We start from the raw sequence: 19,544 nt of genomic DNA, 5'->3' as shown, positions 1-19,544 counted from the left end.
TAAGGAAAAAAAGTTCAAAATAAAAAGAAAGAAGAACAAAAAAATTTAAAAACTAAGTAGTGAAAAGTTTTGCCGAAAATATAACAAAAATGTGAAAAAATACAAAAAGAGAAAACAATTACAACAGAAATACATAAAAAAAAAAACACAATCACAAATATGAAAGCACTAACAAGAAACAGTGATGAAAATAAAAAAGAAATAACATAAAAAATAAAGAGTCAAAAAATAATTGTGAAAAAGAAATACCCAATCCACAGTAGTTCACTGATTGCCTTTTAGCAGTTTATGGATATTCTAAAAGGAATTCAACACTGTAGTTTTCATGAGTTTCAAAGTGGCTATAATAGAGCCAAAAGGTACAATTTGATCTAAACAGTATACAATTCATGGTTATAAAGAGCTGAAGTTGGAAATGACAAAATCAGACAAAAATTACCCACCCTTGGGTCGTTTCATTACATTTGTATTAACACAGTAAACTGGTTAAATAATAATAATAATAAGGAAGCGAGGTGGACACAAATGGCCAGCCTAGAGGTCAGAGGGTTTAAATACTTACACATTAAGGAACAATCCAAAAATATTTAAGAAAAAATGTACAAGTGTTTTAAAACAGGGAGTTACTTTTTAATCACCTTGTAGAATTAATTCAACTGTCACCAGTAGTGGGAGGTTAATGAGATATGAATAAAAGCTCAAAGTCAGTTGGGATAGGTGCAAGCTAACCTGCGACCCAAATGAGGACAAGCGGTATAGAAAATGGATGGCTGGATGGATGGTATTGTAGATACTTGAGTCACTGAAAATTAGTGTGGGACATCTCCGTTTCGGTCATTTTTAAGTTTAGGGTGTAAAAGAATAGGAAAAAAGGAATATCTTTCAGATGAATGCTGGGTTAAATCAAGTTTATTTCCAACGTTGGTATAGGTCCATTATTGCATTCAGCACTTATCCTGATTCATTGGCGCAACAGTGAGCCAGCATCCCAGAAAGAGATGTTCAGAGATTGAGAGAAGATTCTAAAAGTAAGTAGTGCTTTAGCTTGGGTGCCAGTGTACGTTATTTATCATCTTTCATGAAAGATGCAATAGATTTGATGGATGTCTGAAATTAAACCGCTATCACACTAAGCAGCATTTTGTTTCTTTTTTTTCTAAGCCCACTTTGATGACTGAGACCGCCGTTGCACTTCATTAATTTATTTCAATCCCAGTTTGTTACTTTTGTGTGTTTGTATCAGTGAAAGTTCCGTGTTATCTTTAATGAAATCTGAATAGTTTTGACAGATGTTTGGGCTCAGACCACTATTGCACTCAACTTGTTTTACATTCCAACCTATGAAATGAATTCTCCAGGATGCTAAGTAATGTGTTATACACAATTCATTGTCTTATTTTCCCCGCACAGAAGACGCTTGGAGTGAGACTTTCAATGTGTGCTTTCGCAGTAGGCCTCATTGTTGTCTTATGCAAAGCGTGCGGAGCGGGATAGGGTGCGCAGCGATGTATGCAAATGAGCCTCTCGGGCTGCCGGAGTACAGCGCTGTACAGGTGAGCCTTCCTCCACTCTGGAAAATGCCAAAGTAAGTCATACAAGTAGCAGTGGTAGTGACGGATTCATCATCCTTTCATCACAAAACATCCACTTGAGGTAAGTTTACCCCCACAAAAAAAAAACAAAAAAAACTCCCTACTATTGTGCTTTGCTGGGAGTCTCCTTCTATGAATATTATAACCAGCACATTATGTGGTGGTGGTGGTGGTGGTGATGGTGAGGGCTCATTAGAATAAAGTGGAGGTGATTTTCCTGAGCGTTGTCCTGCTTAAATGGTGTAGGAAAATCAGCTGAATTGTGTTTTATCATCACAGGTCAGGAAGATGAGCGCAGACACTCTGGAGCAGTCGGACACTCAGGCGGAGCAGACAAGTGAGGTCATGTTATACTCTCGATGCTAACCACCTTGTTTGTTATTTATCTGCATGATTCATGAGGTGAATTGGCACTTGGTTATTTATCCAGATGAATCATGAGATTAATTAAGTCTTGGTTATTTATCTGCCTGATTCATTCATTCTGGGTTGTGTAAAACTGACTTAAATGACACCAGATATTCCATTAGACTCCTTTATAGGTAAGGAAAAAAGAAATGACAAGAACTATACAGTTGTGCATTACATTTATTATACATGATAATACATTTATTAAACAGAATACAAAGAGTAGATCACCTAAAATGGTAGCTCGCCCCATGCAGGAAATGAACCGTGCTGTTGTGGAAACTGTGATTTATTTTAATGGTCATTTTTGCATGCTGTTTAACAGTTTTATTTATTAGGGCAATTTTCATTTTAAATAGGTTGGGAAGGTGTTGGTTTGTAGACACCTCACAGGCACGTTCAATTAAAAGTAATGCTATTATAATGAGGATTTTTAGAAGGAAAGGTTGTTAGTCGTTCATTGGTGTGTCTAATAAAAGTGTTTATCGGGAGGAGTTATATATTCTCCATACCCACCCACGGTAAGTGAAAATACGTAACATAGAGAGTCCATATAACAACTTTTTTTTTTTTTTTTAAATAAATAAGTATACTTGTACCTTCCCCACACACTTTAAACACATTTAAACATATTCAAATATTCACCTTTTAAAGTGTTCCTTAGTGCCTGTTTTTGCTGTCAGGAAATGAATGATTATCGCAAAACATCACTTCGCCAAAACGAAAACAAGAATTTTCAAATAGGAGGCAAACCACGCTTGCTTCAAGTTATTTATTTGGCACGCCTGGTTAAAGTTTACTGTAAAACTGAAACAAACAAACAAAAAAATAATAATGCTAACCTATAGTTCGAAATGCCATTGACTGACAGGCTAATGGAAATGAGGAAAAAGTTTTAATATTTCAGGAATAGTCGTAATTTTAAGAGTTGAACTATTATGACAATAAAGGCAGAATTTTAGTAAAACTAAACAAATAATAGATTTATGACAAATTTTGGGAATTATTAGGAAAATTAAATAAAATCGTATCATAAGATGGAATTTTAGTAGAAAAAAGTAGTTGCTTTGCAATACTAAAAAAGTTTAATTATAATGAAAAATGAAGTCTTAATATCATGTGAGAAGTTGTCATTTTCCTCCCAAAATTTTTTTAATTATGAGAATAATGGTGTATTTTTCTCAGTTTTTAATTTTTTTTTATGACACTCAGTATAGCTTAGGACTAACTTCTAATGTGTTATACCATGCAAATTCGCATAGAAGTTACTCCCAGTTGAAGTTTACTGTTAACTATCACATCAAACAAAATTAAACAGTATATATTTCAGCACCAAAATGTTCAACCAAACCATATCATTTCATCTAATGAAATTCAGTTAGCTTAATGCTAACTTATTATGAGAAATAGACGGGCTATAGATATTAGCATCAATATTGCGGTAATTAAAAACCTTCAAATGACTGCTACTTTAATACACAGAGCAGCAACGCATACAGAGAGAGCAGACAACAAAAGATAATTGAACATTGTCGCTTTTCATATCAAAATATTCAACCAAACTGTGTCACATTTGCTAATGAGTCTGCTAGCTTAATGAGAACATATAATGCCAAACATTATAGACGGGCTAGTGGAAATTAGCCTTCCTGCATGTTGCCGCACTACATTGAATGCGTGGAACACTAAATTCTTACTTTCCTGTATACTTTAAAAATTTTATTTTGCATTTCATTGATTAAGTCGAGCTTTATTGGGAAAGTAAGTAACCATGCTTTTGTGTGTGTGTGTGTGTGTGTGTGCGTGCGTTGTATGTGTACAGTGGCAGTTGGCTGCCATGCCAGGATGGCCCTGGGGCTTATTTGCTGAGAAATGCTGGCTGCCCCACGGCTGAGGACGGCAACAAAAACAAAACAATAAATGGGAACTGTCAACAGAAATGCAGAACTTCCTTTCAAACAATGGCCTAGTGTGTGTGTGTGTGTGTGTGCGCGCGCATGTGTGCCTGCGTGAGCAAAAACATTGTTTTATTTATTACGTTAAAGTGAGTAAACTTGCAGCTCCGTCTGACAAAGAGAGTAGATGTGGAATCAACACATTAATATACTTTGAATACATATTGCATATCTATATATTGTATGGGCAAGGTCATTTGTAGTGTAGTGGTTCACGTAGTTGACTTTCATGCAGCTGCCATGGGATCCATTTCCAATCAGTGCTTCATTTCCAGTCACTCTGCTATTGTCTGGCCACCAATCCACTTGCTCTATAGAAACCCCCTTTGAGCATTTATCCTCCATCCTTGATCACCAGCTTAATGTCCACGTACTAGTACGTCCTTTGTCCTCACTTGTAAGACAGTATGAGGCACTAGTAGAACGACAACTACATGTTACTACTGAGGCAACTGTGCTGTAATTGACATCTGTGCGCTACTTGTATTACTAGTGAATTGCGAGATGTTACTGGTAGAATTTTTATAATGTCACGAGTAGTACTAGTGCAGAGTTTTGCCTCACTAGTAAGATGTAGTTATCCTACTAGTTTGCCAAAGTTTCCTACTAGAGTGCAGATACGTCATACAGTAGTGGCAAAAACTTTACCAGTAAGACTCAGTCGTTCTACTAGTTCTACCAGAGCCCTTGAAGGACATCACTCAACTTGTTTAAAATTACTATGAAAAGTCGTGTGAGCATTTATTTGATGTCAAGGATATTTCAGCTGTTTAAGCATTTATTTGATATCCTCGATATGGAAAGCAGTTTCAGCATTTATTCAATATCCTTGATATGAAAAACGATTTGAGCAGTTTTATTTTTGTATTTTTTGTTTAGATACTCTTGACATCAAAGCAATTTCAGCATTTCCTCGATATCCTTGATATGGAAGGCCGTTGGAGCATTTATTTGAGATCAAGGATATCTAAACCGTTTGAGCATGTATTCCGTGTCGAAGATTTTGAAGCCATTTGAACGTTTATTCGATATCAAGGATGTCAAAGCCATTCGAGAATTAATTCAATATCCTTGATATTGAATTGATTTCAGCATTTATTCCACATCCTTGGTATGGAAAGCCGTTTGAGCATTTATTTGTTATGAAGAACATAAAACCGTTAGCGTTTAGGTTCGATATCAAGGATACCAAAGCCATTCGAATTTTTTTTTTTTTTCGATATGTAAGGTGCTTAAGCAGTTATTTGATATCCTTGGTAAGGAAAGCCGTTTGAGCATTTATTCAGTATCAAAGATAAAAATCTGTTTGAGCATTTATTGATGTGAAGGATATTCAGCATTTGTTGATATCAAGGATTTCAAATCCATTTGAACATTTACTTCATATCAAGGATATCAAAGTCGTTTTGAGTATTTATTCCATACCTTAGATATCCATCTTAAGGTTGTACTAGTATCCCAAATCTGGCAGTAGTAGTGGAAAAAACATAACTAGTAAGACACAGTCGTTCTACTAGTGCACTGAATGGTCTTACTAGTGAGTAGACAAGACGAGTACATGGACCTTAAACTTGATCTCGAGGTTTGAATAAATGCTCGAACGGCTTGTTTTAGTAGGTTGATTAGGGGGCTTCATAGAAACAGTGGCAAATTGTGGCAGTGTCGTCCTCGGGTCTTTTGGAGGACCCACTGACCCCGTTGGAGGGCCTGACAGAGGTGCGAGTGGAGCGCTCCCCTCCTAAAGCTGTTTGGAAGAACAAATATGTAATATTCTTCTCCCCACTTGGTATAATTACAGAATACCAAAGAGGTGCCAGCCCTCGCCTGGAGTGAAGGCTGCATTTGATTGATGTTTTTCAAATATTTTCTTTTCAGGGTAATTGAGTTCTCGTCTTTGATCCGAATGTTTGCGTTTTTTGAAATATTTTATCTGAGTTGGAGCCCTTCCAGCGTAGGCGGGTTGTCATTCAGAGAGATATACACATGGTTAAATACATATTTAGATATACAGCCGCACCCAATGGGAGCCGAAGCTTTAAAATCTTTAAAATAAGCAGTAGTTGAATGTAGTCTGTGAATGTATGTGCGTTTCAGTGGAAATAAATAATTGGAAATATTTCACTTTACCAATATTTAATATCAAAATTAGGAATGTCCATCCATCCATCCATTTTCTTTACCGCTTATCCTCACTAGGGTCACGGGCTGCTGGAGCCTATCCCAGCTATCTTCGGGCGGGAGGCTGGGTACACCCTGAACCGGTCGCCAGCCAATCGCAGGGCAGATAGAAACAAACAACCATTCTCATTCACATTCACACCTACGGGCAATTTAGAGTCTTCACTCAACCTACCACGCATGTTTTGGGGATGTGGGAGGAAACCGGAGTAGCCGGAGAAAACCCACGCAGGCACGGGGAGAACATGCAAACTCCACACAGGCGGGGCCGGGATTTGAACCCCGGTCCCCAGAACTGTGAGGCAGATGTGCTAACCAGTCGGCCAGTCAGTGTGCCGGCCAAATTAGGAAAATTTGAAGAAAAAAAAACAATTTTCAAACATTTTTATTGCCATTGTGTCATTTGTTGTTGTGTGTAGGAAATGTCACATGTCACATGAATACATATTTTAGTCTCACCCACAGTATTCATATTTATGTCATTTATTATACTAATTTAAATGTGGTTCTTCATAATAACCCAAACATTAAAATATGTCATGCCTGTACAAGCAATAAATACAAGTATTTTTCTTTCTGGTTTTTATAACCAAATCCTTTAAAAGGCTCATCATAAGTGTATTTTAAAAACAGTTTTCTAAATGTATTTAACATAATCTTTCTCTCTCGCTCTTTTTTTTTTTTTTTTTTTTTTTTTTAAGTTTCATGGAATTGAAATGTATTTTATGTAATTTATTGGACTGATTTTAAATGTGGTGGTTCTTCTATCATACTAAATTACAATCAATATAATAATAAGTCCTTCAAGGACCATAATGAATTCATTATAAAAAGTAATAAATATTTTTAAAATTGTAGTTTTGTAAAGTTACCATTTACTATATCCTTATGCCCTTATCCTTTATTAATAAGAGTTTCATGAAAGCGAAATTTATTTTATGTAATTTATTATACTGATTTAACTCCTTCTTCTTCTAAGTTCTTCCTCAGGACCCAATCATAATGAATGAAATAATAATGAAATCAATAAAATCATGGCATATTCCTGTTAATTTTAATTATGTATTAAAAAAATATTTAAAAGAAATAATGAAATTTAACAAAATTCGATCTAAATAAAATAGCATTTATTTTTCATTATATTATTCTCATTTGTGAAACTCGTGGAAGCCACAAATGAATATGATACATTTTTCAAAAACTTTTTTCCAAATCGTAAAAACATGTTTTTAATAATACAAATCGTAAAAACATATTTTTAAAAATACATTTAGTGAGGCCCTTAGATGACCCTATTGAAAAATGAATGGGAAAATTCTATGATTTTATTGATATTTTACCATATTTGTGTCCTGAGGAAGAACCACATTTAAATGAGTACAATAAATGACAAATTAAAAGAAATATATATTAAGATGAATGAGTTTGGGGAATGCTGATTTGAAAAAATATATACTTTCACAATATATGTAATTGTACTTTGTAAATAGTTTCTGCAGCGCTGCTTTAAATGACTCGGGACTCTTGATGTAAATGAATGAGACTTGCCAGGCAAAGTATACTAACAAGAGTCTAGTATATTTGGGTTTTGATCTTAGTTCTGCTCAGAGCTAAATTTGCATGTCACGGTCATTTTCATACTGGAACTTTGCCACTCAGGCTGGTTGTCCTCGGGGTGGGTGGGGGGTGGGGGCGTAAGAGAGAGGGTGGGGGCCCGTTGCCGGGTGTTTGGGTTGCAAGTGGATTTGCATGATCGCTCTCTCTCTCTCTCTGCTCTCTCTCTCTCTCTCTCTCTCTCTCTCTCTCTCGCTCTCTCTCTCTCTCTCCCTCACACACACACACATACACACACACACACATGCATGCACACACACATATACAGAGCCCCATTTGATATTCAAATTCACCCTTGAACTCTCCTCCTCCGTCGGCGTCCTCACACGCTGTGAACTGTGTAAAACGTCTATGTATTTACACTTGTGTGTGTGTGTGTGTGTGTGTGTGTGTGAGGTCACGTTTGCCTTATAATTATGCAAAATCAGTCTTTACTCAGTTGTATTTCAAGCAATGGTCACAGCTTCGGGTTCAACTGTACAATCCCATCGGGATCCAATACAGTCAAACCCTGTGAAAATCCACGCTATTGAGAGACCACGTGAATAACTTGTAGTTTTACCAATCCCACATGCTTTAACTTATTAAAACACCCTTTTTAAAGTATCCCTTGTTGCCTGTCGACGCTCTCCAGAAATGGGAGACTATCGTATGACAATACTTCGAGTTGACGATAAGAAGACTCTCTCGTTCGCATCGTTCTCCAAACCACCTACAAGCTGTTTATTTGTCACTCACTCCCCGCTGAAGTTTAGTGTAAAACTCACACCAAAAAAAAACAAGAAACTTAAACATTGTACTGTGTATCTAAACATCAAAATGTTTAACCAAGCCAATGAAAGTCCACTATCTTAATCCTTACATATAATACAAAATGCCATTGATGCGCAAACACGAATTACCATTGATATTATGGTTGGTAATTAGATATATATATTTCATATATATATATGAAATTAAGTAATGTATCTCTCAGATATATTTGTATTATTATATATTTGATATTTACTAACAAAAGGCCACTCACTACCTTAATGTTAACATATAACGCAAACCGCAGTAGATGTTCTGGTAATAACAAACTTTCAAACAACTGCTGCTTTAACACACATGGAGCAACAACACATACAAACAGAGCATACAATACAACAGTACTCAGGGGCATATATTCTCTCTGCTATGTGGGAACAAAAGCTATTACTGCAACTTAGTAAGGGACCTTCTTTGCCTCTTCTGTTGGCCAGTGTCAATCAAAGTTGTTATCTTTTGTAAAGGCACCATTTATTTCTCGTATGAGCTAATGTTTTGATTAAAGACACAGAGATTGCTTTGAAAGTTTGCAGTGAGATTAAATACGTTTTAATCATCTTTACTCTCTTTTTGTCCTTTTAGAGCAAAAAGGAATTGTATTCCATCGACAAGTAAGTGGTTGATATTTCATATGTATTCTTTTATACGGGTTTTGACGATCTGGCAAATAAACGATAATAATAAATGACTATCTTAATGTCATGATGAGATTTTTTTTTAACTATATTGCAACATGCGCACTGGTTTGTACTGGTGAATATTTAGTTAAGCTTTTGTCATTTACAACCAAATCTCATTAAAATAAAAATGATTACAGTTAATTATATTAATTAAAATAAAGCAATGCTAACACAAGCCAATAGACGGGCTAACCAAACTATCATTGATGTTGCGGCAGCTGTAACCCTTTAAGCGACGAATATTTAAGCGCAAACGGTGCAGCAACACGTGTAGACTGACAATATATCAATCACAGGAATGCATTCTTTATCCTATGCGAAAAACAACATTACTGCACCTTAGTCACTTAGTTGTGGAACTCTTCTTGTTGTATTATGTACAGTAGGGCTTTTTAATTATGTTAATACTGTATAGTTTTACAAAGTATAACACTGTAGAATGCTATTCATCTTATTTGAAAAACATGTTCTGAAATATTTTGGGGGTAATTTTTTTTGGTTTATTTTTTTTTAAGGCTGGAGCATATGAACGGTACATGCATTCATTTCAATAGGGAAAGATGATTTGAGATACAAGTGCTTTGAGTTGCGAGCGTGGTCAAGGAATGAATTAAACCCGTGATTCGAGGCACCACCGTGTAAGGATACGCTATCACTTCTCCAAGCGCGCTTTTGGTGAAACGGCATATTGAAATGCAACCTTAACTTTACTGTACAGTCTCAGACAGTCATGCAAGCCAAGCTTCCATTTGATTGACTGCGCCTCCGTCCAATAGTTCTTCTAAAATAGACTTCTTTGGACAGCTAACATCCTCAGGACAAACCCCCCTCTCCCACCCCTCCAACATCATCACTATAACGCGCCAACCACACCCCCCATGTCAATAATGACTCTCTCCCTCCTCTTCTCAGCACTCCTGAATCACCTCAAATAGTTTGCAGCTATTTGGATACTTCACCAAACACTTTTTTTTTTTTTTTTTGGCAGCGGGGACTTTTTGTTTCCATGTGTTTTTTGTTTTTTCCAGGAAGTGTCACGGCTTTCTGAGGGTGTTTTGGGTTGCGAGCGGCGGTGGAGGTGGGGGTGTTTTTTTTTTTTTTTGAGGGGGGTGGGGGGGCTGTATTTGCATAGTTGGCAGCCCAAGGGGAGGGAGTCTATCTCTCGTTTTATCTTGTTTAGCGACCAAACTGGTCCTGGAGCGAGCGAGTACACACACATACACGTACACAAACACACACACATACTAACACGCACAGAACTACATGCACCCGTTTGACCTAGAAGTACGCTTTGAGTTGGATTTGTCACTTTTTTTTTCTTTTTTTGGCGTCGCTGCAGATAAAGACTGAGGACATCATCGACTCTTCCCACCTGAGCTCCTCGCTGAAGACATGTCACATGACGCAGAGCCCTCCCATGCACAGCGCTCACATGCCTGCGGTAAAAGGAAACAAAATGTATTAAAAATAACGAACCGTCCAAACAGCTAAACTTGATGGATGGATGTATGTCTGAAAAGCGATGATACCTAGTTGAATGTATAATTTATGGGAAGTGAATGAATGTGTATGGATAAACTGTGTGTTTGTGTGTGTGTGTGTTTATACTGGGAAGGGTGGCAGTGAATGAGTTAACTTTGTTTTACAAAAGTTCACTGGCTTAATGCTTTTAGATAATGCAAAGTGCCATAGACCAGCTAGCGAAATTAGCATAGATATTACGGTAATTGTGAACCTTTGAACAATTTATATTTGAGCACAAGCAGTAGCAACACATGCAGACAGACAATACTCACAGGCATATATTCCTTATCTGCTGCTGCTGCAAAAAAAAACGATGAATGTTATTGTAGCTTAGTTGCGACGGTCTTCTGTGTTTCGTCATCGAATCTACTTGTAGTATGTATATGTACTATACTGCCCCCCTGGTGGCCAAAGAAAACACACCAGAAGGAACAGCACAATGTCCATTGGATTATCACCATGCACAAACTGTTTAATTCTTTACAATGTATTTAATTTTGTTATTTCTGTATGTTTTTATAAAGTTCAATACTGTAGAGTTCTATTTTTCTTATTTAAAAAGACCAAAAATGTTCAGTGTTTTTAAAAAAAAAATTTTTTAGTAGTATTTCCATTCATTTCAATGTGGAAATGAGCGCAGTCACGGAACAAATTAAACTCTTAAGTCAAGGCACCACTCTACGAACTATTTAGACAAGTGAGTGCATTTCGATCTGTCGCCCTGCACACAAACATGTCACACTGCGGTCTGCCATGACGTCGCAGTCTTCTTCAGGTGCTTCCTGTTCTGGTTGTTCTCTTTGACGCGCTGCTGCTCGTCTCATCTGCAAACTACAGTAAACATTTGGGGTTATTGCTGCCCAAGGAGTTATTAAATCCAAGGGTTTACTTACTTTTTTCCTCCCTGTCCTGTAAATGTTTACATGTTATGCTAAAAAAAAACAAAATAGGAAAACATACAATTGTTTGTGTGGTGTTAGTTGAAGCAGACTCTGCTGGTTTATTCTTGTGATTAAGATGAAGATGAGACTACATTATATGACCTATCTATGTAGAAATTTAAGAAATTCCAAAGTGTTCACATACTTTTCCTCCAACTGTACAGTATATACTGTATGTATGGAGTGTCGCCTAGCCACTTCCCAAGTCCTGACTGTTTCTGTGCTCCTCAGGACCTGACGTCCCTGCACAGCATGCAGCAGTTGGTCCTGATGCCGCCGTCTCACCTGTCGTCTTCGTCCCCCTTCCTGCTCTCCCAGAACCCCCCCAGCCACCACCAAGGTGACCACCGTCATTGAAAATGTCGCCACATACGAAGTTCATCCGACTCACCGAAATGTGGTGCTTGTGTTCCGCTGCAGCTCTTCTGCAACAGAACCTGATGTCACTTCCCGGGCAGAATCAGAGCGGTCTCATGCAACAACAGCCCGGCCTGGCTTTGACTCCGCAGGTAAATCAGCCTCTCTATGTCCACTAGCCATATGTACATCTGTACAAATAAAGCTCCACATACAGTGCATAGATCTCGGGCTATGAAAGGCTGGTGGTGACTACCAATTAACAAAGACGATGAACATTTGTGTTTTTATATTTGTTGTGGGGTTATTGTTGTGTACAAATTATTATTGTTATTATTATTAACAAAACACTACTTCTGTCTAAATGAAGCGCCTCAACTTAACTACAGCATAGTTCCTTGGCAACAAGTTGCCACAAAATCCATAAATTGCGAATATGTGGGGGAACACTGTACAGCCTTGTCCCTGTGAACGACTAGCTACCGGTTCATGGTGTACATCAATTCTCTCACCCAAAAACAGTTCTGCCCTGCAAATGACTAGCAAACCAGTCCAAGGTGTACCCCGCTCCTCTCACCGAAAGTCAGCTAATTCATGGAAAAAGTGATCACTATCATACAGTAGATGGAAATCTGACCCTATTGTGTTTGCAATCCAGGGGATGAGTCGCTCCGGCCTGGTGGGCCCGTCGATGGACAACCACATGGACATGTCTCACCCGCAGTTGCTCAAACACATGGCGGTGCCACCCCAAGAAGAACCCAGCGACCTGGAGGAGCTGGAGCAGTTTGCCAAAGCCTTCAAACAAAGACGCATCAAACTGGGCTTCACACAGGTGCCCGATGCTGCCCTTCACCAAAAAATGCGGAGCCGCTTCTTCAGCTCTGACACACACGTGTGATCGTTTCCAGGGCGACGTGGGCATGGCCATGGGCAAACTGTACGGCAACGACTTCAGCCAAACCACCATCTCTCGTTTCGAGGCTCTCAACTTGAGCTTCAAAAACATGTGCAAGCTCAAACCCCTGCTTGAGAAGTGGCTGAGTGACGCAGGTAGAGCATACGCAGTAGCCATTCACCGACAGTGATCATATATATATAAACGGTCCACACACCCCTCTTCAAATGCTGGGTTTTTGTGATATACATAAAAAATTACACCAAAAATGAATAATTTCAAAACTTTTTCCACCATTAATTTGACCTGTAACCTTAATTTAAATGAAAAACTATCATCTTTTCGAGACGGGAATTAAAAAATATGGCTGGGGACGTGGCTGTGTTCAACATTAATCAAGATTAACCTCAAATAAAGTTGAGTTGTTCTAGTGGATTTTTTTTCTGACATTTTTGCTTACTTTATATTTGCTTTATTAAGTTAGTCAGTTCCACTTCCTTACTAACTGTAATGTTACTTAGTTACAATAATTGTTGATTCTGATTCTGAACTGTTGCTGTATTCAGAATTAACCAATCACATTCAAACTCGTTAAATGAGTCAACACACACCGGCTACCATTTAAAGTGCCTCTGATTAACCCTAAATAAAGCTCAGATGTTCTAGTTGGCTTTTCCTGACATTTTTGTACTCACATCAGATTATAGGTCACATTAATGGTGGGAAACGTGTCGAACTGATTTATCTTTGTGCCATTTGTTTATATCCCCAAAATGTTGCATGTCCATTTGAACGTGCAGAAAACTCCCCTTCGGACTGCATGAGCAGCGCGGCCTCCCTGCCGCCGCTGATGGAGGGCTATGGACGCAAGCGCAAAAAGAGGACCAGCATTGAGACCAACATCAAGCTCACGCTGGAGAAGCGCTTCCTCGACGTGAGTCGGGCCATCTTTAAAGCTGACGCACAGTGTCCTAGTATATAGGACACATATAGGATATATATAGAGAGAGGATACCAACGTATATACCTATTTCAAGAAACAACTGAGATGTGTTTGCACAAATGTACACACCCTCTTATCACCGGGGGATATGGCTGGGTTGAAGAATGAAACAATCACGTTCAAACTCATGTTAGATTGGCGTCATTACTTGTCGCGTTAGCTACCGCTAAGAAAACAATTCTATTAACATCAATCAGTGGCTAAATCTCATCATAGAATATATTGCGTTAGAAAAAATATCAGCAGAACGAAAAAAATCAATTACACATATCCGTAGATAGCTGGTCACCTTTCCTCAACATGCTAAATCTAGACTCTTGATTCCTTTGCCTCAATAGGCTGCCATTTGACATTTGACAATAGGAAGTAGTGGGTGCTGGCGGAGGTAGTGGGGGGGCGTTGTTGGTGCTGCGGGTCTGGGTGGGATGGCCCTATTCGTCGGTTGTTGTCCGGCCTAATGGGCCTGACCTGCAGGAGCCGTGCCTCTTAATCACTCACTTCGCACACACTCACAACATTCACTGTATATATTTCTCACTAATCACACCTGGGCACATACACATATCAAAGGGTTCCTGGGGGGCTGGCATGGGATCGGGAGGGTGTGGGTGTCGGAACGTCTGTACTGTTTCCCTGCCCCTCCGCCCTGCCTGCCCGCCTGGATTTTAAATGCATCACACACACGCGCCATGTTTTAATGCACCACATACACCTATCTCTGGGGGGCGGTGGGTCGTGGGTGGGTGGGTGGTTGGCTGTTAGGCAGTAGTGCTTGGCAGCCCTGCCCCCACCCCCTCGGCTCACTGACCTCTCCAGATTTTAATGCACCACTCGGGAGGGGGGAACTGATACACTGGGTAGGGCCAATGACTGCCAGTCGGGGACCTGGCAGTCATAGTAACAGGGGGGGAGGTGGGTCTCACTTACTTACATGGCGGTGCTCCCCGGGCTGGATGACGACTTGGTGTTGGGGCTGACCTCTCATGGCCCGCGTCTGCTCCTTGGGTTCCCCCCTCCCCTTATCGTTCCCTTGTCGGGTGCCCTCCTTGCCAACAAACAAGGGACAGTCTCGCGCCCACGGGCTGGGTGGGGGTTGGCTGGGGGTTGCATTGGGTCCCTGCGGCCCCCACTGGGTGGTCAGTTGTCGGGGCGCCTCGGTGGGGCCGGCAGACTGCTCTGTGTCTTTCGGTGTGGGTCGTGTCCCGTCCGCTGGGCTGCTCTCGGGTGGACCCCTGGGCCTGATCCCGCCCCTCGATTGATTGGGTGGGGTCCTCAACCGCTGCGGTGCGGCCAAAGAAATTACAGGAAACTTCTGTCAGTCTTTGTGCATGTAAAACGGTGTCAATTCACTTGCCTGTATCCGCAGGCACACACTTACAATTTACATAATTGATGCCACCACACTTCAGTTGTACAGCCGGTTCACAGCCCTGGTCCTGCATGCGTCTTCTCCTGTCCTTAACCTGCTCTATCTTGTCCTGTCCTTCCCTCACTGGGTGTAGCATTACAGCCCCACACAACACTCATATTTAATGTTTCGTTGTTGTAGATAATGTCATGATTCACTTCTCTCGTCCTGTTTACAATTAGTGCTTTGTCTTTTGTCTTTGTTTCTCTCTCCCTTCTGGAAACTTTGTTCTGTTTGACTGATCAAGTCTGATTCTCAATAACAGCGGAAGCTTAAAATCTCCACTGGAAGCTTACAAACTCCACTGTGACACAATAAAACTGTTCCGGCATAAAAGGGATACAGATTTTCCATTCTGCTTGACCTAACAGCCGAACAGGACAAAAAAACAACAACAACAAAAAAAAAGATTGGCGTCAGCGCGCACCTGCCACCATTTACAGGGCCTCTGATTAACCCTAAATGAAGTTTTGATGTTCTACTAGGCTTTTCCTGACATTCTTTTTTGCTGGCATTACTTTGCTTTGGTCACTTAGTTACAGTTACTTAGTTAAAATTAATTCGTGAGTAACCTAGTTACCATTAACGGCACTTTTACGTGATATAAATTGTAAAATGATGTGAAAACCGTTTCGTATTATTATTAAATGCTGCCTCCATTTGCAGTTGAGTATTTCATACTTAACTCATTCACTGCCAGTCTTCCCAGTTAATATGGATATTTGACTTCTAAAGCCGTCAATGGCAGTGAATGTGTTAATATTGTTAAGAGCTCTACAAACGTGCCTTAACTTGTTCCCATGAAGGCAACTAAATTGTAAGATGATTGTGACTTTCCAGAACCCCAAACCCAACTCGGAGGAAATCACGCTGATCTCGGAGCAGCTGGCCATGGAGAAGGAGGTGGTCCGGGTTTGGTTCTGCAATCGGCGCCAGAAGGAGAAGAGAATCTACTGCCCGGTGACTAGTTTGCCTGTCAAGACGCAGAGCTACAACTCTAGAATGGTCAGTCATGACCAGTGTCACATTTGGTGCATTTATTTAGCCCTTTTTGGCTTCATTCATCCACTATTTCATTGAGTTATTGTAAATAAATATTAGCCAAATAAACAATTTTAGATTTGCATTAAATAATTGGTTCATTAATTAAAATAAAGTGAATTATGAATAATAAAATATAAAATGAGCTTGAATTATTACTTTGGTATTAAAATAAATGCATATATTCATGTTTATATTCATATTCATACAGTATTTAAATTATTTGTGAATTACAATTAAATTAATAGTAAAACAAAAAATATGAAATAACTTTTTTATTAAATTGGTTCATTTATTATAATTAAAGGTACTATAAATAAAATGAAGAAATTATAATTTATTATCTTATTAAACTAAAATTTAACATTAAATAATTGGTCAATTAATTAAAATTTATTAATTTTGAATAATGAAAGATAATGAATAATTATTGTACTATTAGAATAAACTATGTTTTATATTATTTTAGTTAAACAATTGTTTATCCATTTGTAATTAAATTTACTATAAAGAAAAAAAAAGAAAAATGAATGAATGAAAAATTTGAATTAAAAATGAAAATTATTACAATATTAACTCATTTTCATACACATTTAATTCCTTTAACCTACTTTATGAAACAGTTTTTTAAAAAGGCATCTCATTTGTCAATTAATAATAGTTAAGTAAAATAATTAAATTAATTCTGATTAATAGAAATGATGGATTTTTATTCCATGATTTCGGTAAAACATTTTATAATTCTGTAAGTAAACATTTGTATAATTAAAATAATTGAAATAATGTGATTTACAGAATTACATTTATTATAAATGTAATTTTAATGTGTTGTAATTAATGTAATTAATTTATGTCAAAATGACATTAATTATAACATAAGAGCATTTTTAAAATGACACTGAATTATTTTTTGAAATATTTTATTTATTTATTTATTTTTGTACGTAATCTACAAATCGCAATCTGTCTGTTTTAAAACTCAAAATGTGGCCCAACCGTGGTCTAAAATGTTCATATTTGACAGGTTGTCACTATACTAATGAATTTTCTATTTTTTATTTTATTTCATTTATTTATTTTTTTTCTGGTCTAGGCCGCCGCAGTGTCCAGATCATACAGTCCGCTGGCTTCAGGAGGAGGTGAGGACTTACAGTTTGTGTAACATTATGGTTGTATGTTCACATTCTCTGATGATTTTTTTCAATTTCCTCACCAGTTTTATCAAGTTCGTCTCCAAACTGCGTGAGTCGGGAAGTTTCTCCCGACAGCATGTCCATGTCCACGGCATCTTTAACGTCTCTGGTCAACCCAGCGTCTTACAGCAGTCCAGGGTGAGGAAAACTGCAGACATCTTACATCATAGTGTGTTACAGTTTCCGTTCATTTTGCCAACCGAGTGTATTATTCGCTGAACACATATTTACGACTAAACAAAAGCAGAACGAAAAGGAGTAAGAGATGAGTTTGTTAGTAAAGATTTGTTGAACAAGTTAACTGCTGCTCTGTATGAATTATAAGACTTTTATACATTTTTTATCATTTATATTTTTTTTTATAAATTATGAATTATAAGACTTTTATACATTTATTTTGACTCAGCAGTGAAATGATTTGACATTTTTTTAATTATATAATTATTTGTTAATAATAATATCAATCAATAAGATTCACTGTATTGACTCCTTGTTTTGTATGATAAAATACATTTAAACAATGATAAAATGAATAAATCAAATATAAAACTGTCTACTTAATGACTGATTTGTTTTAAATCAGCAAATTTTTATCTTGATCTGATTAAATTAAATATGACAAATCCTCATGCTAATCTACTTCCCAGTAATCAAATCACCCAATCACAAAATTCAGTCAATGAGTGAATGAAGTAATTGGATTATTTGAATTAACACAGTGTTCTTTTTGTGTGTGTGCGTGTGTGTGTGTGTGTTTGTGGTGTGTTTCAGGTCCTGGTACCGTACTTGGAATTCTAGCGTGTATCCCCACTGAAGCACTGCTACACCCACTTTTTAAAAAATGTCGTTTATTTTAGAAGGATGTACGATGAAGATCTTGCGAAGAAGATGAACTTCGACATTGAAACGTATACGGTGGAAACATCGGGAGATGAAGATGAAGTCCCCCTTGACTGCTGTTAAGGAAAAGTTTACAGTCCAGCCTATAAATTTATAGATGTGAGACTGTTGGGGGGGGGGGAAAAAAAGTCCAAATATCTCAGTTAGTAGGAATGTACATATTGAGTAAGAAGTAAGAAAATTGAGTCTCCCCCCCCCCCCCACACACACACACATTTGAGCATTTTGCCAAATCTGACTCTGGACTTGGATTATATTGGATATTCATATTTGATCATATTGCTTTCACTTTTATCTACAACTGAGATATTGTCATCATCTACAATATCATCTAGGTAGCATGAAAGAAAAGAAACAAACCGGGATTTCAAAATGCAATTGTGGTCTACATCCAAACATCCATCAAATGTTTCAAGAAGGATGATATATACCATTCACTTATACTAACATACAAAAGAAACAAACTGGGATTAGAGAAACATCAATAGGAGTTGGCACAGTGTTGTACTGATGAATTAGGAACATTGCAATAAAGGACTACCCCCTATATGTCGAAATTGGAACGAAACTTTGATTTAGACCAGTATTTGTCTGAAACATGCCTTCTCTTTAGTCCCTTTTCCACTGCAAAATGACAACAATGGAGTTTGCTCACTCTATTTCTAAGTGGCTCATTTCAGATAGTCAGGTTCAAATGTGTTTTCCCCCTCTGTTTTAAAATCTTTGGGATTTAAAAATTTTTTTTTTCGTTTTTAATTTACCTGCATTTTGTTGACAACAGCGGTGGGGAACCTACAGCTTGTGGGCCATCTTAAAAAAAAAAAAAAAAAAAAAAAAAAAAACGTTTACCCACTAATGCTCATAATATGTAAAAATAAATATTTTCCTAAATTTAGGGAGGACTTTATTTCCTTTGTTTCCCCCAACCACTGTTGTATACTTTGTGCACACAATTTTAATAAGCATTTGTAAATCATGCAAGTGATAATAAGAGTCAAAAACTAGATGTCACTGACAAGGGACTAATCACAAACTGTACATG

General features: G+C 37.9%; 1 protein-coding gene across 4 annotated transcripts; it reads left to right on the top strand.

The window, feature by feature from the left end:
- Positions 1–260: 260 nt before the first annotated feature.
- Positions 261–19,316, top strand: pou2f3 (POU class 2 homeobox 3). 4 transcript variants are annotated; one of them, XM_061701999.1, is made up of 13 exons: positions 261–1,653; positions 1,872–1,929; positions 9,140–9,168; positions 10,577–10,678; positions 11,934–12,042; positions 12,123–12,211; positions 12,718–12,894; positions 12,971–13,112; positions 13,758–13,891; positions 16,209–16,373; positions 17,503–17,548; positions 17,626–17,740; positions 18,374–19,316. In XM_061701999.1, exons 2-13 carry the CDS (start codon positions 1,881–1,883, stop codon positions 18,414–18,416), a joined length of 1,200 nt encoding a protein of 399 aa, XP_061557983.1. In that variant the 5' UTR covers positions 261–1,653; positions 1,872–1,880; the 3' UTR covers positions 18,417–19,316. The 4 variants fall into 4 exon arrangements, with proteins under 4 accessions (XP_061557983.1, XP_061557984.1, XP_061557985.1 ...); XM_061702000.1 differs by lacking the exon at positions 9,140–9,168 and having other exon boundaries at positions 1,872–1,934; XM_061702001.1 differs by lacking the exons at positions 261–1,653; positions 1,872–1,929; positions 9,140–9,168 and adding an exon at positions 10,171–10,315 and having other exon boundaries at positions 18,374–19,315.
- The last annotated feature ends 228 nt before the right edge of the window (positions 19,317–19,544 follow it).

This window comes from Phycodurus eques, chromosome 17 (assembly GCF_024500275.1).
Source record: "Phycodurus eques isolate BA_2022a chromosome 17, UOR_Pequ_1.1, whole genome shotgun sequence".
Lineage (NCBI taxonomy): Eukaryota > Metazoa > Chordata > Actinopteri > Syngnathiformes > Syngnathidae > Phycodurus > Phycodurus eques.
The sequence above is the reverse complement of the archived record's forward strand: the minus strand, read 5'-3'. Positions and strand labels throughout refer to the sequence as shown.

Bases quoted from the DNA above. Each gene is read 5' to 3' on its own strand.
- pou2f3 (XM_061701999.1), top strand. From the start codon at position 1,881: ATGAGCGCAGACACTCTGGAGCAGTCGGACACTCAGGCGGAGCAGACA. The intron at 12,212-12,717 runs GTAAATCAGCCT...TTTGCAATCCAG, and splicing joins GCCTGGCTTTGACTCCGCAG to GGGATGAGTCGCTCCGGCCT. The intron at 17,549-17,625 runs GTGAGGACTTAC...TTTCCTCACCAG, and splicing joins TCCGCTGGCTTCAGGAGGAG to TTTTATCAAGTTCGTCTCCA.